We start from the raw sequence: 25,999 nt of genomic DNA on the forward strand, positions 1-25,999 counted from the left end.
TTGTTATATGCACTTACATATTTTGTACTTTAAAGACTTTTATACATTATATTCTGGCAGCATTTTCTGCTATAAAATAGGCATTTTTTGCTTTTGCCTATCTTGGGCTATAAAGCTTTCACGACAAGGACCATTTCTTTGTTCAGTTGATTCCTTCTAAGGACCGATCATCCAGATGGAGGCACTTGAGGTGTTGCTATAAGTCCAAATTATAATGTGTTCTATATGCAAAAGATTAGTGAAAAGGAGGAACTGAAGGTATCAAAGAAATGCCATTGAGAGTTGTATTATGTCTGAAGAACCCAAAGTGTGATTCAGAGATGAGATTTTTTGTCTGAAATGTGCATTTGCTGACCTGCCTTGCCTGTTGGATTATACTGCAGTTTTGTCAGGAAGCAGCTTTTTTCTCTTTCTTCTAATTCTTCTTCAATAGCCGGCTCACTGGAAGAACTCTTGCAGCTACTGCTCCTGAAGTTTAATTTATGCCTTTTGAAATAGCTACAACTTGTGAAGCTCTGTCACTGGGGGAAATCAGATTGAAATTTTCTCTTGAATAGTTGGATTATTATTGTAACCACTTAAAAGGTGACAGGATCTTCACCTCAGCCATTTTTTTTTCCCTGAGAAGTGTTGGAAATGTCACCCAGTTAAACCTCAGATCAGAGCGTCATTTAAAAACATGTCTCATTAAACACTCAGCTCTTGTTATGACCCTGATGGATTAGTTGCTACTGAGTTTATGAAAAATGAAATGCATTACTTTTCCGAGAAGCTTTAACAATGAATTTTCCATTCTCATTTAGGATAGGAATGCCTGACACTTACTAAGCCGTTAGAATATGGCCTACGGCTCACCTAATTCAAAGGCTGGAGAATGAAGGAAAAAAGATGAGTGTGGAAAATAGACTTTTCTTTCTTTCTTAACAAGTAGCATTTGTCATGCTTTGCAGACTTTTGAAGGCAACACCAACTACGACACGCCTGAGCTGCGGACTTTTGAACCTGTATCGACACGATTCATACGTGTCTACCCTGAGAGAGCCACACACGGGGGACTGGGGCTGCGAATGGAGCTGCTGGGCTGTGAACTTGAAGGTAATTGCTCTGCTAGAAATGAATGCACTTTATTATTTTCATAAATACATTCTCTACTTGGTCGGCTGCTGAAGACTGCTGTGTCTGCAGAGGCAGCACATCAGACTCTCACTTCCATGACTGCCATTAGTGCTGGTTCTTGGCCTATTCAGCTCCTCTCTGCAACATTTGAATGTGCCCAAGGCACAATTATTATTCTTTTTCCCGTTCCTTTGTTGAATCAGAGTGATATTCTCCACATGGTTTTCCATTCCCTTAAGCATCCTTATGATTATACTTTTGAGAATCATAGAGCTATTAAGAGAGAATAAAGACAGGAACTTAAATTTTATGTTACTATGATACAACCCTGGAGGAGATGTTTTCCGAGAATGCAGAGGGAGCTTTGCACTAAATATAGTAATTATGTCCCTCTATCCTTCAAAGAACCTGAAAGTTACACCACAAACTATGGTAGGCAAAGATCACTTGACTGGACAGTGTCTGTGGTGTTACTTTTGGGGGCTAAAGGGGGCCTCTTTGTTCTTTACTAAGGTTTAATTTTGCAAGAATATGTAGAAGATGAAAGAGCAGGAAAAGCAAAGTTTAGACATTTGTCCTTGGACTGTGACATGAAGTCCGCTTTGATTTTTGTTATATAAACATAATTATTTAACTTCATAGATAAGTACAGATAACACTATGTGAATTTAACAAATTTATCTGGTGGATGATGAAACAGTGGTGAGGCTTATAAACCACACAGCCTAAATATACAGAATAACAAACCATATTATTTGGGGTTTCATATGACACCTCTTATAGAAGCAGCTGAACCCAAGATGAATGGAAACAACTGCTCTACCTCCATTTCTTTCTCACCATTTCTCCCCCAAGAGGGAAGTGTGGGAGGCATTTGCTGTGAGAACTGATGAGTTCTGTGTTATTTTTTTTAGTTTAGCGATTGAATTAGTATGATTTTACTTGGCCCGGAAAGTGGGGAGGCTGGAAATACTTCTTAGTTCCCGCAGGAAGTCCTCGTTTCCTGTGGGAATACTTAGTTCCTGTAGACTATTGTGCTACTTGTGCAGAAAAAAAGAAAACCCAGCACCTGCCTTATGTAAACTCACAACCTCTGGGCAAAGCCCTTCAGCCACAGGGCTCCCGTAGCCACCCAGCCATCCAGGAGTGAGTCTTGGACCACCTCACAAGAATATATTGCTCAGTGAGATGGAGGACCCTTTGCTTTTAGGCAAAATGAAACAGCAAGTACATTTTTGTTTTTCCACTGGGACACATCTTTTCACATTTTTTCTTTCTGCTATGGTATACTTTTGATGTATGCTCACCTGTAGGTCACCCATGGACAGGTGAGGTCAGCTCCCATTTGCCTGTGGGAGAAGCACAATGATTCTTAATGTTGTATAACTGCATCTTAAGGAGGGAGTTGAATGAAGTCACTTGAGATTTACTGAGCAAGAAAAGAGTTGAGATGAGAAGAGAAGCATAGAGGTTGGCACAGAGAGGAGTAGAAATCAGCTCTCCAGCAGTAATAATGAGCAAGGGCAAGTTTTGTGTGCTTGAAGCATCCCAGGGGGGCATACGTGAAATGATGGCAGAGATGTAGGCGAGCTTGAGGCTATACAGGGACACAAAGATCAAGATAAGAAACTTAACTGGATGTAGAGAGCTAGAGGGATCCCCCAGAGGGGTTTTAATAGCAATGTGGGTAACAAATGTTCTGCATAATTCATAATAGGTACAGAACTGTTTCTTTAACTAGGGATAGACTGAACCTGTAAAGCATAAGTCAGGGTCCTAAAGAGGCATGTTTTATCCCATAATATAGCTACTTCAAAAACTACCACCTCTCCTGACATTTTCAAGCCAAGAAGTCAGTGTATGTGATCTTCTGTGGCCAACGGATGCTGAGGGCTGTAGAAGGGAAAGGAAGAATCTGCAAAAGACATACATTATTGCATAGCCTATAATGAGTGAAAAAGATTGCTGATGAAAATAACAGTAAGTGAGAAGAGACAAAAGCCTGGATCACATTCCAGGAGTGCTTATCTTAAGCCAGGGAACTATACGTGTGGCATGAAACACAAACTTAAACGTAGCATCAAGTCTCTGTGTTCAGGTTTTCCAGATGTGCTGTGCTTTGCAGATTATGGGCTATGTGTTTCTGGCATCTTACACAAACCTGAAGCTTTTAACTGTAATAACAAGGTTCAGACATTTACTGGTTAGGCAGCAGCTACCGGAAAGTCATCACCAGTGAGAAGCAGGCAGGTGGCCGGGAGGGATGACTGACATCACTGATGTCTTATTTATTTTTAACTTCAACAAAAACAAAAGAAACGCCTTCCATGTGTCCTCTTTGAGCACAAAATGATTCCACATCACACTGCCTTCCTGCTGCTGTTACCAGAACATTTCCTCTCTTATGTGTGCAGAGAGGTTTCTTCAGAAAAGCATCAAGTGCTAGAGAATACCACCTTGAGCATGCACCCCCCTGCTCCTCTGCACAGGCCCACTCCATGGGACTTTGGAGAGCAATATAATTCTGGGGTCTCTACCCCACACACAGCCCTCCTTGCCAACAAACACCCAGTGAACAGCAGTCTGGGGCTTTGCTGCCCAGTTCTGCTCAGCCCTTCAGCTCAGATATGCCTCAGTGCAGGAGGCAGAGCAGATACTCCCCATTCCAAAGGAGTACTAAGCAACCTGCCAAACAGACTTGCTTCAATCCTCACAGCACATGGTGCTCATCAGGATGTTACTCCCAGCTGCATGCTGGTTCTCCAGCTCGTGTTTTAACCAAACAACTGGATTTTGTTTCAGCTCCAACTGCTGTCCCTACCGTTTCCGAAGGCAAGCCCGTGGATGAGTGTGATGATGACCAGGCAAACTGTCACAGTGGCACAGGTGATGACTACCAACTGACAGGTGCAGAAACCATCCTCATTCCATTGCAGCTTCATTGTAGCTCATATCCATCACCAGCTTAATGTTTGCACTGATTTAACCACTCAGTATTAATGGACATTAGTATGCAGTTTGTATTGTTAGTGCTGTCAAAACATGGGCATCTGCCTTTTATATATGACAATACTTTTGATTGTTTTCTCAGCTATGTAATTTTTGAAGAAAATAATAGTGACTAGATGGAAGAGAAGGCAATTTTTTGAGCGGTAATTGTGTCTAATCAAATATTCTAATCAAATCTTCTAATCAAACTTTCTCTTACTAAGAAGAAAAGATGGACAATACTGTTGAGATTTATTATCTGAGATTGAAGAACTTGAAATATTGCTTGGTTTGCATACAGGTTTCCTACCTAAAACTTAGAATAGGACCCAAATCTCATTTCCAAATCTTTCCTAGACAGAAACAAAACAGATTTGTTTCATCAAAGTGCACTGCCACATACACTGCCAGAAATATTTCCGGGAACTTCCCTGCCCACACAGCATTACAGCCACAGAGGGGCTGATGTTTTCCAAGCTGCCATCACCAGCAGAAAAGTAGGAGGAGGAGATGCATCATAGACTGCATCTGAAATAGAGGAAGCTTGCTCAGTTTCATATCCTCACACTTCTGCACAGAAGCATTAGTTCTTCTAAAAGACAGCTGACACTGCACCTCTATGTTTTTGATCTCTTCTTGGAGGTCACTTGTTCCACAAATCTCTGTGTCTGTTTGATTAGATCTATACATCTGCAGTAATTGAGGTTGTTTTTAGATGCAGTGACACAAGTTATTTCATCACTGCTCCCTGATGTGCTTATCTAATAAATGTTTATTGCTTCTTATATCCATGACATAAAATAGCATTAAAATCTGGCAATAGCTGTCCAAGAGGTCATTGGGTGAGCTTAGGTAAGAGATTGGCTTTTTGGAATGAGCCAAGTAGAACATCAGGCAGCAGATACAAATGAAAGTGAAATTTCAATATCCAACCCTTTCTGAGCTTTGCCAATAACTCCTGTAATTGCACATTGCAAATCATATCTTGAAAAAACAATTCTTGAGTGGAAAAGACAGTGCATGGTCACTGTCACTGCTTTTCAAATCAGTGTCTCAGATTAACCTTATTCTTTTTGAAAACAGCCATGAAGGGACTCTGATAAAATAGTCTATATTGTGTTAAGGTAGCTCAGAATGCTTTCAATGTTACTAAACAATGAATTTATTTATTTATTATTCAGAAAAAAAAGATGCAGGTCCGGAAGCACTAGAGCTTCTTGCAGAGCCTTACATTGTCTTGCAAAGCCCAATAGGTAGAGACATATTGCACATAGAGGAGGCTCTGTCAGGGAAAGCAGAGAGATCTATGCAAGCACCTTCCATGTTCATGGTCTCTGCACTTCAAGGAGCTCAGGACTCCATTCCACATGTCCCTTAAGGAACGTTTATTGAGCAGAAGAAAAACCTTCTGGCAGTTTCTGCAGGCTGTGCTTAGGGGGCAATTTATAATCTCTAAGACAAGGGAACAGCCGCCAACCTTCCTGAGCACCATCTTTCTGGGGAACTGAATGTTTTTCAGTACTAATATTGAAAATTACTGCATGGCCCTCCCACAAAAGTGCAGAAACTTAAGTACAATTTATTTTTACAAGGCCTAGAAACCCTAGGCAGTGCATGCCCAGTTGTTCTGGACATTAGAGAAATGCTGCATTGTACATATGGTTTTACTTACAAATGCACAGAGCAAAATGCACAGAACTGATTATACCAATAAATTAATTGCAAACATTCTTTTCTTCCCACGAACTGCATAGAAGGCAGGTGTGTAAGCCTTGTGGCCCATTAGGGACAGCAGGGCAGTGCAGAGGGGATTTGGTGAGCGCCTTGCCCTCTCTTACCCGTTCCCAGTGCGAGCGCGGTGCGCGCTCTCGCGGGCGCCACTGCGGAGTCGCTTCCCTGACAGCACTTGCACATATGTGAGTGCCACAGTGAGGCCTCCCTTGCAATTAACTGTAATTGTGCTGTAGGCCAAATTCCTTCCTGCTCTATTTGGACCCCATACAGAGCTACTCTATTTGCGTGGTTTATAGCATTTCCCATCAGATCGTTCTCACAAACATAAAGTTGATACAGCTTGGGCATTCATTCTCATTGGAAGTCATCACAGGCATCCTTTCTATAATGCTTTAAGCACTTGCTTGCTGGAGAAAAGAAAAACAGAAGTCATTGACTGGTAATCAGCACCCCACCGTGCATTTATAATTGTACTAATTTCCTTTTTGTTTCCTTATGAATATGAGGCTTGCTTTAAAAAGTCAAGTATTTTAAAAATATCAATTAGTAAGCCTAGGAGAGGGCCATGACCCCACTCACCTCTTGTTTATCTGTATGAAGAAAAGGACAAAGGGGAAGTCCTTAATTCTTCCTTCACTTTGAGACAAAAGTGAAACCTACCTTAGACTAGATCTGGCAATTTCCTTGCACCTCTCCTGTGAGCTGGCCTCACAACACAGCTATGAAACAACTTACAGGGAGCCCCAATTTTACCTCACACCCCTGGTATGAGAAACAGCAGGTCATGGGTAAATGAACGAAATAGTGACTCTTAGGAGGTGTCATGAAGACCAGCTGCTCACTTCCCATGTGATTTGGAGCAAAACAGTGTCTATAAATCAAGGACAGTCACTAGGACATGTTGAGGATGATTTAGTTGGTGTTTGCAAAGACTCCAAAGATACACAGCTTTATTTAATGAAGAGTTCTTGCAGGGCTTTTTTGATAACGAAAACCAGACTTTTAATGTCATATTTTCATGCTTAAGCAAGGCATACTCAGTTACCTACATGTCTAATAAAGACAGTAATATTTCAGGTTTATATATAGTTTATTCCTAATGACTGCTGTGTCCTTTGTTGTGTCACATGTATCATGATACGCATAATTTCTTTTCCAGGTGGGACTACAGTGCTGAATACAGAAAAGCCAACGGTAATTGACAATACATTACAACCAGGTAAAAAAAAAATTCTTATTAAAACCACAATAAATTCCATACCCAAATTTCATGCCAGAGACAAAATAATGAATTGCAGCACTTCCTGACTTACCATTCCTTGAAGTCTCTGAAGTAAAGAAGCATCTGGTCTCTTAGCTCTGTACAGTAAATATTTTATTCCTTTCATCCACATGTAGATACAGCAGAGAACAAGATTTCCTTCTGCATCAGCAAATGCCAAGTGCTGACAAAATTAAACTAACTTAATCACACAGTGCACTGTTTAAATGTGGCATGTCAGTGACACAAAGTGTGTTTGCAAACTCCAGGAAAACAAAAACAGCCACACAGTCCCACTCACTATTTATATCCATGGTTTTACAAAACTAAGACAAGTAAAGTTTGCCAGTTTTTTCCACCAGGGAGCTGGCAGTTCTACAATATTGTTTTCTAGCAAGTTTTCTTGAAATGGGGTTACATAAACTGCTACCATGTACTTGAAAAGGGAAAACCAAGTTGTCACAGGCAGCAGGTCCTGGTTACTTAATACAATAGCTAGAAGCTTTTAAATTCCTTAGTTTGCTGCTTCCTCAGCTTTCTTTCATACCATTTTTTTAATATCCTGTACAATTTACTGGGAGTGGGGGAGAGGATGGATTTGGGCAGAAAACCCAAACTCCACAAACTATAAGCACTGGTTAAAAATCCTTTGCATCAATAATTGTGGAGCAGTAAAGAGGTCAGTTTTCAGTTACTCCCATTTCCTCCATTAAAGCACAGTCAGGCACAGTCTTGCTAGTGATTTATTAACAGGGTGGGTAAATGTTTATCATTGTTTCCTCAACCATGTGACACAATCCACTCTTGCTTCAAGTGAAAGAAAGGGACTAATAACGTAAAAAAATTCCTAAAGGACACTTATGGTGTTGATCTGATTAAGAAATAGAGCTGACTTAGCTCAGATGTTGTTCCCACTCTCGGTCTCTGCATTCAGATATTGCAGAGGCCAAAGCTTTTACTCTCCTCAAAATATGTCTCCAGGGTCACCCAACTGGCTAAGTCAGCATACACTATTTTTACCTCTGCCCTGCTTTATGAGCAGAGGCAAATCGTGGAGCACCAGTGCAATGAGAAACACAACAGTGATCCAGTCCCCCCTGTTGGGACACCTCTCCTCCCTCCTCTTCACACTCAGTGCTGCTGAAGGGCTGGATGGCTGCTGCTGATCTCACAGATCTGCAAAGGGGCTGGGGATGCAGAGGAAGAAAAGATTCTGTGCAGTGGATTTAGAGCGAAGCATTTTAATTTTTATGTCTGAAATTATCTGTTAGGTTTCTATTTCGATGACATTGAGGATTTTTTTACAGTTTTTTTAAACTATCTTCTTGGATTAAACAAATTGCAAATTTAGACAGCGCCTCTGTGCAGTGCAGTTTCACTCCCTCCCCAGCAGTGCCAGCTGCTTTGCAGGTTGTGTTCAAATCCCCTTGGCTTGGGTGGGACTCTCCATAACAGACTGACTGTTACTACCAGAGATTAAGATATCCTCGTTTTCTCTCCTTACTTCCCTCCTGCACCACCTTTGCTTACTCTGTGATGTGCCAAGTTTTTCCTCTATTAAAAGAGTTTCTGAGGCTCTGTTCAGAGCATGCCAATGTTCCTTCCCTGCATTGTGCTCATAGGAACCATTTCCTTCCGGGGAATAAGGGACGAGTTCACATCCCAAACTCCAGGCTCCCACATGGCAGCACATTACAAAGATCATAGATAGAGATCAGCCAGACGCTAATAAATAAGAATAAGGTTTCCAGAATTTCCAGTTTAAGACATAAAGGTTTCCAGCTGCCTCATAATCCCTCACTGAAAACCAGCCAAAAACTCCCAAAAAACGGGCAGACAGAAATCTCCCTCAGCATGGGGAAGCCCCTCGTGGCCTGGAGGTGGTATAAACATTTCCCTCTGCTGGAGGAACATGGCTGGACCCGAGTGGCACAGTGAAACACAGGGAGCAGGGGCCGTGCAGCCAGGAGCCAATCTGCCTTGTCAGCCACAAATAACACGGTTTAAACTGCCCTTGAAGTTCCAGGGCTGCTTGGGGGCCCCTGGCCCTCTGCTGCCTGAGGATAAGTGCACTCTTTCAGCTCTTCTCAAGCTGAACAAGGTAGGAATTTAACACATCAAGGACTGAGCCTTCAGCTTTGGCCTTAGTTCCCTTTAAGGCCTGGTTTGCCTGAAGATGCTAATGCACCATGAGGTAAATGATGAGCTCCAAGCCAAGGAGCTATTCCAGATCAGTTTGCAGGCTCCAGCGGGTGGCCCTGCGTCAGGTACATGGTGCCAGTGGTGGCCACAGCAGCTTGTGCCACAGTGCCTGGGGACAGAGATTGACCAGCCCTCTCTGCCATGGCACAGGTACTGTGCAGTAGGTGCCAGCACCGGGTACCGCTGTCCTTCTGCCTGCATTCCAGCCTGCAAATATCCCTAATCTTGTTACCCCAGACTAACATGCTTGTGTGTGTCAAAGCCTGAGATTATCCTATTCCAACCAGCTTTCATACACTATGGAAACAGTTAAGAGCAAATAGCTGGAAAGCCTCAGTGTATAAACAAGCTGTTCCATCAAGGAGTCATTTACATTTCGTTTCAAGGGGACTCAATTGAAAGAAAAAGAAAAAGAATCATGATTTCAAACTGCTAAAAATGTTTAAAGGTTTGGATTTATTTTTTTTTTTTAAGAGAGGGTCTACTTTCCTCCTCAAACTTAAAAAGATGCCTTTTACAAACCCATCTGTCAAGGTAAATACCTCAGTTCTCAGCCCTAAGACTTTCTAACATCTAATCATTTTTGAACACATATTTTTCAATTCTAAAGGACTATTTGAAATGCTTGTCTCTTAGCTATTTACATACAGAGCAAGCTGTTAATTTACATTACGTGCTCTCAGTGTGTAATCTGAGTCCTTTGTAAAGAAGACTGTTCTGAGAAGTGCCTTGTTTTTCACACATGTAATAGCTATGTCAGAAAAATATATAACTAAAAAATCTTGAAGTTAAAATGTCTGCTAAAAAATAATTTAAAGGTAGAATAGGTCTGATTCTCATTTATGCTGGAGCAACTTTGTATCAGTAAAGGGATATTAAGGCTGTTAAATTATCATTTACTATCATTTAAGGTAATTCTGTGCTGCCAGCATAAATGGTATAAAAATGCAAATACAAATCAGACCAAATATACTACTTTGAAGTGGTCCAAATTATGTGTGTAATTTCCTATTTTAATGTTGATTTACCCTTTGGCAAGAGCATCTTAGAGAGCATTTTCATATCATTTTCAATGCCATCATGCTTCTTCTTGCCTCTTGTTGAAGGAGTTATAAAAATATGTCAAAGTCTGTGGGCCACGAAAGATTAATGGACTTGCAAGAAACTCACGCAACTAGATTTTCAAATTACTTTCTTGTTCTTGTGCAGTAATGGTCCCAGCTGTGAGCAAGATGTGGTCAAAAAGTACAGCTGTTGGTTATTCTTTGAGAGGATAAATCTGTTTTAATTCAGTATCACGTACCCTACGTTTTGAAAAAGGCATATGGGATTTCGTCACACCTCCCTCTCAGATTCTCATCTGAGCTGCTGCTATTTGATTACATAATAGCTGGTTTTCTTTGTCCTCTCAGTACCCACAAACCCAGAGATCATCACCTATTGGTAGGAGAATTATCCTAGCATGGGAATGGGCCAGCAATGCAGAGGGTGCCCAACAATTGCTACTCGTCCCTAGTTTCCTTCCTTCCACCAGAGCTGCCAAGCTATAGTTCAAGGACAAAGAGGACAGATTGCCTGTAGCTCGCTGTGAGCTACTGTATCAGTCCTCTGGGACCTTTAATAGAAGGGCTGAACTAGCCTGTCTTTTCTGGGGCAGACCCATTGTCCATACTGAACCATAATGAACCTATCCCGATGCTACAAGTGTCCATTATTAATTGGCTAGCAAGCCTATTTTTCCTTTTTTATGAGTCCCTGGGAGAAGCACTGGAAGAGACATAAGAATAGGCAATAAGAGATGGCATGTTTAAGAAGCTCGTAAAACAAGAGCACTCTGAAATGCCTTGTCTTTGACCTTCAATCCCATTGCTGAGATTGTCTAAGGAACATAGTAACACAATAAGTCCTGAGAAAGCAATAGGAACCTAGCAAGAAACAGCTAACTGTGTGCAGGTTACTGGTCAAATTCTCCTCAGTTTCAGTGGTTCTACTTCTGCATGGAAAACAAGTTCATTTCTATGCTACACCATGCTGTCTCTGAGTCTGAAGCCAAGGAACACAGGCATGGCCAAAGCATATCAGACTTAGGCTCTTTGCCAATTTCCTGGACTATATATTTCAAATGAAAGTGGAAGAAAGTATTTATTAGATGGAGCTGTGAAATTTAGCTCTGTTTTGAAACTCTCCTTCTGATCCCAGTGTTCAGAACTGTCATCAGAGCATGAAGTAAAAGGCTTTTGTCACTTCCTGCACTTTAGAATTAACTATTAAATTCTGGATGTTTTCCTTGTCCATGTCAATGTCCAGTTCTCTTTGAATTGTGTTCAATCTTAGCAGCATTCAAGGGAGCAAGTACCACTCACATCATATGAGAATTTTTTTTCCTTTGATCCACACTGAGCTTCACTGGGTATCTCACATTACTTAGACTGTGAAACCAGAATATTGTTCTGTTCTGAGTCTCTGGATTCATCATTCATTTACATACTTCTCCTATGTGTTCTGCTATTTATTTTTATTCAGAGTTTAACAATACCAGTCCCGTCTTTGTCCTCTGTGTTCATTTCTGCTGTGTGGTATCTTCAGATGGATGTGATCTATCTACCACTGTTCTCCTTTCTTGTGGTTTGAATACCACGCAAGCTATCAGTACTTTGTGTGATATAATCCTTTGGGACTAATAAGATTAATTTTGTTCTACATTTTCTAAAACCTTTTCTAAAGTTCTGTCTCATGGCCCTGATGTCAAAGCCATGCAATATAGCTCTCCCTAGGCCTCCTTGGCAATGAAAGGCTATTTGTCACAATCTTAAAACTCTTTAATTCATTGCAATGTCACTCTGTTTCTTTTAAAACCCCCCTTGATTTTCAGATGTCCCCTTTTGGGCAAGATGTCTTTGATCATGGCCCCATTGTCTAGAAAAAACTGCCTAATACACTGACGAAAGAGACATAATTCCAGGATTGCCTTTCTGCCCTCATGTGTGCATAGACTGAGTTCTGCTTCTTCAGCATTTTGAGCCCAAAGAGAGATTATTCACCACAATCTGCTTTTTTTCTAGGAAGGGCTAGGGTGCTCCAGGAAACATCTTTCCTCCACATTGAATTCCTGTGCCAGACATAATCTGTTGAGTTCATTTGTTCCCAACTAGGTTGCATTCGTGACAATGTGGAGTAGACCCCTCTCGAGGCCAGCAGGAGAGAGGGGGGAGGCAGTCAGGATGGGCAGGATGAAAGAAAGGAGTGAAGAATGAGGGCTCAGTGCAGAGAGACACCACAGCACAGCCAAGGGAGGCACTGACAGGCAGAGCAGAGGGGCAGGAGCTGCCATGGGCTCAGATGTCTCTGCTGTCAGAATGAAATTTTCTAGGGGCCAGAGGGGAGAGGGCACAGTGGCCACAATGCAGGAACCCAGAGAATTGAGAAAAAAACTGTGTCTGGGAGCAAGGGCCTGCCAAACAAGGACACAGCAGGCAAGGAGAGAATGACAGATGAACCCTTTTTATATCTATTCTGTCTCAGCCTACTCACCTGAGGTTTTGTGTTGTTAAAATTATTATTCTAGTGTACCTTCCATTAAAATCTGGGTTGTGAGTTCAAAAGCCTAACCAGTCTTCCCTGGCAGTTCAGTACATGCAGGAGGTCTTTGCCTCTTCAGACTGGAAGAGCTCCACCTCAAAGGTCTGGCCAACTGCAGGTCTCAACACACTTCCCATATTTCTCATTATTTTCCCACAACAAACAAGCACATTCTAAGAGTTGCATTATCTTTCCTGGCTTTTTTTATTAATAATGGGCAAGAAACACAATTCTTCCCCCAGAGAAGCATATTGATGGAAGCATAGAGTCCTTTGTTCTTAGTTCATACTTGCACAAAGCATCTCATTAAAGTAAACCTAAGTTATTCCCTTAATAAGGCGTGAGTCATGCCTGAGAAAATACTCCAAGATTTGGTCACATTGCTGTTGGGAGGGTATTGCTCTACTGGGAGTTGTCACTGCTCAAGGTGAGATAAAAGTTCAAACCAATGGGGTAGGAACCAAATGCTCAAAAGATTTCAAACTGCTTCTGAAAATAAGAAATGCAAAGGATTTATATGCTATCTTTGTATAATCTTTCCATTGAAATTCCTAGTTCTATTGAAGAAAATAAGTGACTATATATTAAACCTTTGGGCAGAATTGAAAAGAAGCTGAAAACAAGATATGATCTCATCCTGACCATAATACCAGACTTCCCTTATTTTACGCAGAGCTTGTTTTGAAGCTTATTTTGAGTTCATTTGGCAATCAGCCACATTTGTCCCTTTTCTCTCTCAATTTGTCCATTTCAATGCTGCCATCTTGTGGGCCTACTTAACTGTCTGGAAGATGCTGAAAAAGTTCCTTATTGAAGCCAAGAACCGTAGACTTCACCAAAATCCTTTCCTGCCAAGGACATTCCATTAATGTTTCTGGTTGTTCTTATTTTTTTCCAAATCTCATTGAGAGCTGCAAATTGTGGCACCATTACAGTGCAGGGATATTGATAACAGAAAATACATCTGATAAATAAGCCAGAGCTTTCTTTATGAGTCTGCCATGCTACAATGCAGTTATCAGATAATGCGGGCAAATCAGAAGAATTAATCTAACCACAGGAAAAAAAATCCTATCATAGGGGTCATTAAGAGGCAAGAAGCAACCACATCTTTTACAAAAAGTAGTGATTTTTCATGTTTCCCAGGAGGGCTGTTCTTGCTATTGCTTCTCAGAGTCTCTGGAAGGACTGGTTCTGCTAATGGTCAAATGTATGCATTTGTTTTGAAGTACAAATTCCAAATTATGCAATTAATAATCACATTTGACACCCTCTTTTCCATCTTTCCTTGCAGAGCCACCCCTATACAACTGTGGCTTTGGCTGGGGATCCCAAAAGACTTTGTGCCACTGGGAGCACGACAACCAGGTGGATTTAAGGTGGGCAATCCTGACCAGCAAAACTGGGCCGATCCAAGACCACTCAGGTAATCATGAGTTCATGATGTGGCTATTTTACATGGGATGAGATTGTTCTGTTTATTACCAATGTCTTCCAAAATCACAGGAGAGTGAATTATCCCTAAGATACATAAAGTCACCAACCAAAGATGGTTCTCTAGTAAACCTAATCCATTACCAGTAATCACAACTGACTGTAATTGTCCTTTCTGCTGGGGAATAAAGATTGCTTCTTGTCAGGAACTGAAGATATTCCCTTCCCCTGACTTGTCTTTTGGTAATCATCACCTGGTATAGAAAAAAATCTGAATGACCAAATATTTTGCAAATAGCACTGACCAGCTAATATAGTCAGTCAGTTAATGACCTCACATTATTTCTGCTGTAGTTACAGGGGCTACCCACCACAGGAAAGTGTTGTATGTAAATGAAACTTCCCAGATTAGGTGTGTTACCACCCCCCTCTCCTTTCCAGCAGGAATTGGAGATTATGGCCATCCTCTGCTCACAAACAGATTTTCAAAAAATATCACTCTGGGGAATTGATTGGTTTGTTTTGCAGTAACTAACTCATAGCTCAGCATAATTAGGCAATAAATTTGCTGCAGGCTAGTGGAGAAGGGAGGGCACTGTGTGACCTGCACAGCCTCTTTCTTTAGTGTTCTCGCTTGCATACGTGCAGATTAATCAAATGGGTTGAGATGAATCCCCCTTCCCACTCCTGCTACCCTTTGCTTAATGAGAATGACAAGGAAATTAGACAAAATTGGACTTTTTAAATTCTGAGACACTTTCAATTGAATCTTAAGACAAGTACAGTAGTTTCAGGGGGAAAAAAAACCAACTTGTAATACTTTGACTATAAATGGCATTGTACAAATAAATGGCATCAAATTAACTAAATGCAGTTAGCTGAAGTGAAGGCTGTAATGGTGGAAAAATTGATGTAGAGTAAAGTGAAATGGCTCAGTAGGATCTGACATTGAAAGGAGGTTAAAAGCTATGTTAGCCAGAGACTGACAAAATCTAAAAGGCATGCATAAGTAAAGCTCTAATTAAGACAATGAAGACAGAGTTCCTGACCTGGCACTGCAATAATATTCTGAAAATGAGAGCTATCTGCACTTTGCCATCAAGGATTATAGAGAGAGAACCTGTTTTCAATGAGGAGATGAAGAAATTATATTCTTCAAATGAGATTTTGTTGTTTCCACTGGGCCCTGCTAGTACAGAAAACTTATTTGTTCCATGAGCTGTAGCTTTAGTAAATCTTAAAGGCAGCCCCTTTTTCTTCTACTGCATTTTCAATATTTTCCAAAATTCTCCTTGAACTCTAAGGGGCACCTTCACTTGCCAGGTTTGTGATCTGCCTGCCAGCAGGCACAGAGTGAGTGGGGTGGCTGTGAACACAGACCATGAGCAGTCTGAATGGCACTGATGTCCCAAACAAACCCTCAGCTGCACAACAAGGGCCACCCTATGTATTGGGAAAATCACAGTGAGCAACTCCCAGGCATGTCTTTCTCTCAGACTCATGTGTAAAGCTGAAAAAATACACAGAAGTAATTTTCAACTGCAGTTGCTTGTAGATGGCAGGATACACTGCATGTCACTTCAAATTATATATCTTGTGATTAAATCTGGCCAGTGTTAGGTCTTCCAACTCAGACAGCTGTCCTAATGCTGTGATTATTTTCCTATTTTCCTCCCTCTGGATTTCCCCATTCTTTGATGAGATTTGCACGTTGTGCTGCTCTGCACAGAAGTGAAGTTAGTTGGAAAGAATGTATAGACATGAGGACTCCTGCTAAGAAGCTGGACAAGTTGCTACTGCAGAAAGACAGGGGGAAAAAAAGTTAAATTTTTTTACATTAAAACATCATCTTCTCCTATACAATTCTTCAACATGCATATTGGGCTGGATACCTCTACTGCACACAGAAAGATCCAAACAAAAGAAAACACCCTTGTCTCATGTAGGAAGAAGTATGTTCCTTTCTTATTTTTAGGTCTAGCTACTGGCCCAGGAGTGGGTACTCCTCTTCACTCCTGGTTCCCATCCCACTACTCTGTCCTTCTTATTCTTACCAGAGTAGCACTGCTCAGATTCCTGTCTTCATTGGTGCAGGACTATATCATTGCAATCCAATTATACACTATTGCACATGAAATTCAAGGATATTATGTATAGGCAAAGACCAATGCTGACAAAACACCACCCTTCCAAAACATCTTCTTTTGCCTCTTTTTACTTTTCTTTCTTTTGAGTGTTGGTATAAACAGTACTATGTATACTTACTTCAGCAATACTTGAGAAATAGTATTTTTTATTATTACTTTTATCCTTCCTATTCTCAATGGGATGATGCCAATAAATGCTGACTCCATCCTTTTGTGTGAGTGCATTGCACATGCTATCTATTCTTACACACACCAGGATGAACTTCATGTTTTTCCACCACAACTCTCTGCAAAGACACTGTTCAAAAGCTGACTGGAATGGATGTGTGGCTGATATAATTCAGAAGCACATCTCTATAGTCAGTATCTTACTTAGCAATTTTCTGTTACCAAACTAATCACACTCCCACATGCTTCTCTCTCAGTGTTATTGAGAAAATAAGTTTCGAAGATAAGGGTATTAGGTGTTCAGATTTCAACTAGTATGAATCCATTACGCCCTTGAGAAAGCTGTATTCAGCTATATAATATATTATGAGCTACTAATCTTACTCTTTCAGGCAAAGGGCTCACAAATATATAGAGCTCAACATATTGTTACAAAAATCAAGGACATAATTCTGACACCATCTGTGACAATGCTCAGCCTCTATTTGGGAACATGCTTTAAATCTCAGTTCCTGATCTCTGGCCATGGCTGTTCAAAGCCATTTCACCCTTCTCAGTGTTCTTCCCATTCCAATCTTGCCCCTTGAGCACAGATTACTTCAAACAGAATTTTTTTAAAATAGCTCTTTACACAATTAACATAGAGTAGGCCCCAGGGATTTCCCTCTAGACTGCTGAACCAGGGATGGCTGCTTTCAGGAGGTGCACACTGACTAATGGAGCACATAATGCTGTCTCACCAAACATGCTTGTGCCTCCTTCCCCTAACAAAACTAATGCCTTTTGTGTTTCATGTGTTGAGCATGTTATTAGGGTTCACCCTTAGCACAAAATATCCCAGTGAACAGCACAGGAGATGGCCAGAGGAAAGTGTAGAATAACAGAATTGCTTGGGTTGGACAGGACCTTTAAAGGTCATCTAGTCCAACGTCCCTGCAGTGACCAGGGACATCTTCAAGCCTGACCTTGAATTTTTCTGGAGATAGTGTGTCTTCTACCTCTCAGGACCACCACCACCAAATTTCACCACCCACCAAATTTCTTCCTTATATCGAGTCTGAATTTACTCTCTTTTAGTTTAAAACAATAACCCTTTAGGCAGTCATTATGGGTTCTGTTCAAAAGTTTGTCCTCATCTTTGTTGTAAGTCCTCTTTAGTGGCTGAAAGGCTGCAATAAGGTCTCCCCAGAGCCTCCTCTTCTCCAAGCTGAATAACCCCAACTCTCAGCCTGTCCTCCTAGGAGAGGTACTCCAGCCCTCTGATCAGCTTTGGGGTCTCTTCTCAAAGCAAATCAGCTTTCCTAGAGCTCCCAAAACAAAGCACTCTGACTCTCTTGCTTGTGATGCTCGACCCACCAGCATAGAAAGAAAGCAAAAGATATGGGGTGGTCAGGGGATCTTATGTTGACAAAGACAATGAAAGCTGGTGGCTATTCTTAACACAGTCCTTCTGTCACAGTAGGAGATGGCAATTTCATTTACTCACAAGCTGATGAGAGCCAGAAAGGCAAAGTGGCCCGCCTGCTGAGCCCGGTGATTTACTCACAGAACTCTGCCCACTGCATGACCTTCTGGTACCACATGTCGGGCGCGCACGTCGGCACCCTCAGGATCAAACTGCGCTACCAGAAGCCGGATGAGTACGACCAGGTGCTGTGGACCCTGAGCGGGCACCAGGCAAACTACTGGAAGGAAGGACGTGTTCTTCTTCACAAGTCTGTGAAACACTACCAGGTGAGCTGGGCTCTTCCCCGCTGAGCTACCACGGCCAAGGCCAGCCACACCTTGCTGGTTGTGTTCTATACGCCGCGGAAAAAGATGTCACCAAAGGATTTATGTAGACAATGTCACACCTACAGATGAGCTATGCTTGCAGTGACTGATAACAGTGAAATATTTCATGGTATCTCAAATTACTGTGATACAAGCACTTTCTTATCACAGGCCAAATAAATACTTTATATATCATTTAACATCAGTCACAAAATGCCTCTTTGCCACAGTTTTGCTGATGTAAAAGTCTTTCATAAAGTCGTGTCAAATTTACATTTGCCTGTATAAGTTCATAAAGGCAATGCGGATTTTCAGGCCACGACTGAAGCACAAGTGTGACTTCAAGTGAAGATGTGTGTTAACAACTAATTAAGAAATCGTGGCTGCTGCAGTTGAATGCTAACATGAAAATAATGTGAACACTATCTTGTTTTTCCAGGTGGTTATTGAGGGAGAAATTGGAAAAGGAACCGGAGGAATAGCTGTGGATGATATTAAAATTGACAATCACATAGCACAAGAGGATTGCCGAAGTAAGTGTGACTAGCAAGAGCACAGAGAGTTCTCATCTAAAATATTGTTTATTTTGTTTTGATATCTGGTTTTATCTGTGAGAAAGGGATAGACAATTATTAGGTACGTTTCCACTGAAAATATCCTGGTTCAGCCCATAGCTTTATTCATAGTAAGTGCCACTGCTGTCACCTTGGTATGGCAGCAGTTCGGATCAGAACTGGGATCCTACTGACATGGGTTACAACATATTCACAATTTCATGTCTCTCCCTGTATTTCGTATTGCTGCCCTCTTTAAATTTCTCAGCTTTTCCTGTTGCAGGACCCTGTTTTACCTAATGCAAAAAATCCAATTTTATTTCTTCACCCTTTTTAAATCACTTACTACAAAGCCTTCTCAATTTTTTTCAAAGGGCCATATCAAACCCTTACAGGATAAGCAGATAGGGTGAAAAGGCCCCTGTTCTGTCCTCTGCTGTCCTGTCCTTCTGAGTTTTCTATGGCTCATTTGCTGTAGTCATCAGCTCCCAGACATGTGGGACACAAAGCAACGTTAGGACATGGCCTTTCCCATATCTGAGCCAGGCTATTCCTGAGATGCTCTTTGAGCCCTTTTATTCCTGGCCAGTCTCGAGTTATTCCAGTCACTGCTGATCATATGTACATTGCATACTGCACGTAATTTGGCAGCAGCAGCCCCAGATAAACACAAGCAACAGAACACTGTCCTTCATAGCAGAGATGAAGCAATTACTTTTATATAAAAGAGGGAATGGAGATGAGAACTCTTGGCATTAAGAAGATAAATTTATTTTGTGTGACTTAACAATACAACTAAGAGCAATAACAGAGTGTGTTCCTCACATTTGTAGCCAACATCCTTTTGAGGGTATCATGACAGTCTTCAGCTACATGGTAATTTCACTGCGGGATGAGGAAACAATCTCTTTTTATCACATGGTCCAACCCCTGGGGTTTATCAAATGCCACCAGAGTGGCAGCTGGCAGGAAAGGGAGGCAGGACGCACTGCTTAGTCCTCCTGCAGCATCCCCAGTGCCAAGAGAGGCGCTGAGACCACAGTGTCTGCATTTAATTGACTCCAGCATGAGAAAGGAAAATAACTCCTTTCCTACCTCTGTGTTTTGGTTGTTCAAACCAAATGTTGAGTAAAGATTTCTGCCTGAGGGAGCTAAACCCAAAAGCTCAGTCTGAAATCCAAACACAAGTGGTCTCGCTGCAGAAACTATTCTTGTGATTAACTATGCCTATGCTGATGAAGTGTTATGGAATTGGGCTCCAAAATTGTAAATACAGTGAACGAGATGCTAATTCATCACACTGATTTCTCTTTCCCAGGCATGGAAAACCCCTGCTGATAACTAAAACTGTGCCAAGACTGTGCCTGGGCGGAGGGGAGTTTTTTAATCTTTCTTTTTTTCTCCATTAATTTTCAGAGCCCATTATAATGAACAGCTCTGTCAAGCCGCCATAATGATGCTCTGACACAGGAAAATCTGCTATACCATTATTGCCAACATGATAGTCAATCAGTGTTTGTAACCCTAATAATCAATGTCAATTCTTTTGCTTCATTAGAATCAACTGATGTGGAGAATGAAATAGATGAAGAAGAAGACCCAGAAAGTAATCAAACAGGTAAAATTTGTGTTATTTCTTAAAAGGGAATGAATTTTAATGTGTATTTTAATGTGGATTTTTGCATTCTATTTGTTTATAGATTTATTCCCTAACTGCATATTGTATTAAGGTGTTATGATTTTTCTGGATGAGATTATAAGAAGACTTACATTTATCTGAAGGTTGTAATAGTTTTATTCTTCCATGTCATATGGACTTTTCTCCTTTTTATTATTTATGTCTATTTCAAACATTTCAAATTTCATATACCTAATTTGTTACATTATATTCAAATACATGCAAGAACATTATAGCCCCTCAGTATTTTGTTACCTAGAAGGCTTGTCCACTGCTGAAGAAAGAATTAACATTATATCTCACAATTTATGACTCACATTGTGCCTCAGTAATTAGGCTCAAAACTCTTCAGGTTAAATGTTTCACAGACCTGGCTGAAAATGTCATTTTATGACCAGTCTAGCAAAGCATTATCATTTCCAATGATGAGAACAGTAAATGGATCATTAAATGGATCATAATTGTCATATTGTTCCACTAATAAAATATACTTGCATTTTTCGGGCAATGAGCTTAATTTTTTTCGGTTACAGTCAACAGGATAACTATAATTGATTTCAGTGAAAGAGAGTGAGTTTGTCCAAAAAGAACTTTTGGCTTTTCCAGCAACGTTTACAGGGTTTGCTGCTTTTGGATCATTTTCATAAACTACAAAAGTTGAGAGAAAACCTTATGATACCCAGTGAATATTTTATCCAAGAGGGCAGAGTGCTCTTTTGTGTCAGTTCTGCCACTATTTGCACTTCAAGATCCAATACTAAAGTCATTCAAGTAGAAATAAAACGGCTGGATATTCCCAACCATTGTCTAAGGCTCTAACCTCTTACACTGAGCTGAGTAGGAATTGATTAACATTTTTGAGCTATACACTGCAACATGGCAAAATATGATTAAAAGACCTCCTTATTCACTCCCACTTAATCCAAGGCAGAACCACAGCTCTACTAATAGGCAGCAGATTTAAAGATTGGAGAACAGTCTGGAAAAAATCCACAGCTATTTGGGCCACATTACAGTTTTCAGCTATTTATGCCCACCTTGCAGAAGATAGGTTTTAAAACTACGTAAAAAACTTCTTTTAAAAAAATTGATGGTCTTCTCAAAATTTCCAATTCATTAAACAAAGTTCTCAATGGGATCAGTTCTGAAAATTTTGCAATTCTTTATCCAATTTCAGGGTTTACACCTCCATACCGTAGCACAGGTGACGACTATGATGACAACATCTCCAGGAAGCCAGGCAATGTCCTGAAGACTCTAGATCCAATCCTCATTACCATCATAGCCATGAGTGCACTCGGGGTGCTTTTAGGAGCTATCTGTGGAGTTGTGCTGTACTGTGCCTGTTGGCACAATGGGATGTCGGAGAGGAACTTGTCTGCACTGGAGAATTATAACTTCGAACTGGTCGATGGTGTAAAACTGAAAAAAGACAAACTAAACACACAGAATTCATACTCAGAAGCATGAAGGCATAAAGCAACTGGAGAAGTCAGAGAATCGGGATGGAAGGACATAGCTCGGTCGTGCTGGGGAACTGTTGATCTTTTACTGTACAGGCTGAAAAGTGCATTGATGACACTGAGCCAAGCTTTTCTCAGGAGCTTCAATGAGTGTGTAACCGATGAACATGGACAACAATCTGTGTTAACAACCTGAATCATGTACAGTCTGCTTTTTCTGTTGGTTTGATTTGAAATAATCGGATGCTGGTGTTGAGACCAAGTATGATTGACTTATACTTCATTTTGTCTTTCTTTCTCTCCCTCTCTTTCGTTTTCCTTTAATGGATAATTTCATTTTTACTGTGCAAAATCCAAGATGCTGTCACAAAATGTATCCAGTGGGGTCCTTTGGATGGACATGCTGTCTGTAGCTCAGTGCCCAGAAAATATTGGAGTAACAGCAATTTAGTGGACTTCTGCACCTGTATTTGTGTATACTTGCTCGTGTTGTGCATAGGCAAAGAAGGGTTAGGATGTTTTTGAAAGTACTGCTGCATCAGTACCGATATAGCGTGTCAGCTCTGTTTACGAAGCAATACTGTCAAATTTTATTGATGTTTTTCAGTGTTGTACTAAATTTTGTGCTTGTGAACTCCATAAAAGAGTATGTGCCATCATCAGACACAACTGGTAACCAAGTGTACTGCCTAAAAACTAAACAAAAAAAGTCCTTGGCACTGGCTAGTGTATGTCCTCTCAAGTGCCTTTTTGTTTGTACTGCTTCTCATTGTGTTAACATTAACTACAGCTTCTCTGCAGTTATGCCCTTGTCTTTAATCATATTCTGATGGCTCACTGACTAAAAGAAAAGTATATTTTAGTGTAAGAAAACAGCCTCAGCCAAGGCAAGGGCTAATCAGATTTGACAACCTGGCTTGATTGTTCTGCTTTCTGTATTTCAACTTCATGTCTCTTGACCCTTTTGTATAAAGCTGCAATATCCCCTTTTATTGTTCTTTCGTATAGAATGTATTTTCAAATGTAAAATCTCTCTCCCTTTCTCTTCTCTTTCTCTCTCTCTTTGTCTCTCTGAGTAGGTTTCATAAGCATTTGCCATTGCCAAGGAAAGAAAACTTCAGCTTTAACTTGCTGGTAATGGCAAAGGATTTTACTAGAGTTTGTGTTAAAAAATAAGGGAAAATTCTTAACTTTATCCTCCAAAGTCGAACTTTGGGTTTCTTCTTAACAGCATAAAGTGACAGTATCTTTTTTCCTGATGTCATGAAACATATCTTTTATCCTGAGCAGCTTGCCTGTTAATTACACTGGGGAAAATGCTTCCCTTACAGAAAAGATTGCCTTTAAAATGAGAAACTTTCCTCTTCTTGCCCCTACGTGAACTCAGAGTTCTGTTCTCTCAGTAACCTATTTTCATGCTAATCAATGCTAATTGGGCTTAGGAGTGTGTACTGAGGGCAGAATGAAATCCCACAATGTATGTAGGGTATGTTCTTACCATCATGTTATATGGTAACATTTCATACCAGGAGGTTTCTGTTTGACCACAAGTGCAGGTGGTGACCAACGCAGTGAACTGAGTACTCTAAGCCTTCAGGAAAATGTGTTTGACAATGATGTGGCAATTTTTTTAATATTTTAGGGCAAATACTATTGGTCAAATAATATTCAACAGCCTATGCAGCTGGTCCAACAGGGTAAAAAGAAACAAGAGCATGTTTCCCATAGGGGTCCGTGCAAGGCAGTGAGAGAGCAGAGGGGTTATTCCCCTCCTGCAGGTGCAAGGGGAGCCCCTGGGTTTCTGCAGTGACCTGCACACAGTACAGCCATAACTGGGGGCAGCATCAGCCTTCCCCTGGGTATCCACCAACCAGCAGAGAAAAACAGTGCAAACGTGGGGAAAGGAGCATCCTACCAAGTGCTGAACTCATGTTTTTCCTCATTGAAATTCCTGAGTAGAGTCAGGGAAGTGATTGGGACTTTCTGAGTTAGTCTTTTCCAAAATTGCTTTTGTAGAAGAGCAATAAAATATCCTATCCAGGATTAGGATTAAAGAAGGGCTAATTCAGCCTTGTATTACTTGGAGCAAAAGAATCCACCCCTATCTATACACTAAATGCTTTGAAGTGTATAATTTCGCCAGTATGAACTATAAAATAGAAAAATATGTGGAAAATCCACTAGTGACACAGAAATGGAAGAAAAGGGAGAGAGACAGTAGGTGAAAATGAGGTTTGAAGTTGAAGATATTTTAAAGGAAGTCCCAATAGAAAAAAAGCATGAAGAGTTGCTACTTCAGAGGAGTCCTAAAGGCAACGACTATCCCAAAAACCCAAACACCCACTTCAGGTCATCAAACCTTAGATTGATGGAAGACCTACCTCCCCAGCCTCTCAACCTTGGGTCCTCCAAAGGCTGAGACAGTGCATCTAAGACCTGAAAGTTTTGCCTAAAAGTTAGTCCATGGGATGTCCCAAGGGACCAACTCACTTTGTCAGAGGTAGAATTTTCATTGGTTTCTAACACTGTAATTTGACCATAATGGTATTGCAGCAGCTAGTTAATTAACCCAAAGAAGAAAAGGATTTTTCAAAACTATTTTCAGCAGACCACCACTGTGTGAGTCAGGAATTAAGGGTCTATTCTCCTTAGCTGAAAAAACTTCTAGTCCACTAACTTGACTAAGAGTTGCATGCTTATATTGCCTTGAAGAGAAAATCCCACTGGGGAGCCCTAGCCCAAAACCTTTTGAAATATTCCCACTGATTTCAATAGATTCCAAACCAGCTTTGGGTCTTTATCTATTTGAGCAGAAAAGCTGGTATTTGGTGGGGTTTTTACTTCTTTTAACATACTGAGAATAGTGAACATAAAAAATTATCTCCTTTGTGGTCTTCAGACATTACTATGATAATGAGGATCTAGCACTGAAGATTTTATTTCTCTGAAGGTAATAGAATTAGAGTTGCCCTTCAATAAAGGAAAAATGATACTGCAACTTTACATTGAAAAGTATCTTGCACTGATAAATATATTTAAAAAATTATATGTTTATAAAGTTATTAATTTGTAAAGGCAGTGTTACAAAATGTTCAGTTTATATTGTTTTAGATTGTTTCATAATTTTTAAAGTGTAAAATAACATATTTTTTTCTTTATTGAAAAACTATAAAAATCTTCTGTAGTAAAATGATTTCATTTTACTGGTATATTATTGCTTCATGTTTTGTACCATCATAAAACTTTGTGCAAATTTTTTTTACAGAAATTTTTATTTTCTATGACAATATGACACTTGTAAATTGTTGATTCAAAATGAACAGCGAAGCCTTAACTTTAAATGACATTTGTATTCTCAGACACTGAGTAGCATAAAAAAACCACATAGAACTGAACTGTAACTTAAATTTCCAAACTATGACTACTACATTCCAAAGAAACAGTTGAATTAAACATTTTCATAAAATATCCCATAGCTGATGTATTTTATTATACTAAAATGGATTGGTATTATTAAATGGATGGTTTTATTTAGCACCTTGCAACAAGCGCAGTGTTTCAATCACAATTATATTTGTTAGTAGGCAGCTCCAACAGACACCTTGGTGGATTTGTTCATTGTTTAGGATGGAGGCATTCCCCTTTGCCTGACCCATTCTCTTTCCTTGCTGGAATACCCTCCCACAACCTGCTTTTTGGCCAAACAGCTGGGATTTAAGAGGACAGATTTGCCACCACTGCCCCTTGCCATGGGCTGCCCAGTGTAACACCCTGTGCAGGTGTCACACTCCCCTTGGGCAGGGCTGAGATTTACTGCCAAGTACTGCCCGTTTTTCGTGGGTTACTCCACCAAGTCTCTGCTCCTGTGGTAAGGTTTGCACTGATAAGCTCCCTGCAGATTT

The 25,999-nt window shown here is 40.5% G+C and overlaps 1 protein-coding gene across 2 annotated transcripts in view; it reads left to right on the plus strand.

The window, feature by feature from the left end:
• NRP1 (neuropilin 1) overlaps positions 1-25,565 on the plus strand; it is a 113,792-nt gene extending 88,227 nt beyond the window's left edge. The window contains exons 10-17 of one of the 2 annotated variants that reach the window (XM_018909243.3): positions 951-1,095; positions 3,919-4,023; positions 6,998-7,057; positions 14,175-14,306; positions 18,092-18,363; positions 18,842-18,935; positions 20,515-20,574; positions 21,812-25,565. In XM_018909243.3, the coding sequence (XP_018764788.1) occupies positions 951-1,095; positions 3,919-4,023; positions 6,998-7,057; positions 14,175-14,306; positions 18,092-18,363; positions 18,842-18,935; positions 20,515-20,574; positions 21,812-22,104 (1,161 nt within the window). In that variant the 3' untranslated portion in view covers positions 22,105-25,565. The remainder of the gene's footprint in view (positions 1-950; positions 1,096-3,918; positions 4,024-6,997; positions 7,058-14,174; positions 14,307-18,091; positions 18,364-18,841; positions 18,936-20,514; positions 20,575-21,811) is intronic. The other variant, XM_018909244.3, reaches the window with a different exon arrangement.
• Positions 25,566-25,999: the final 434 nt, after the last annotated feature.

This window comes from Serinus canaria, chromosome 2 (genome assembly GCF_022539315.1).
Source record: "Serinus canaria isolate serCan28SL12 chromosome 2, serCan2020, whole genome shotgun sequence".
NCBI classification, from domain to species: domain Eukaryota; kingdom Metazoa; phylum Chordata; class Aves; order Passeriformes; family Fringillidae; genus Serinus; species Serinus canaria.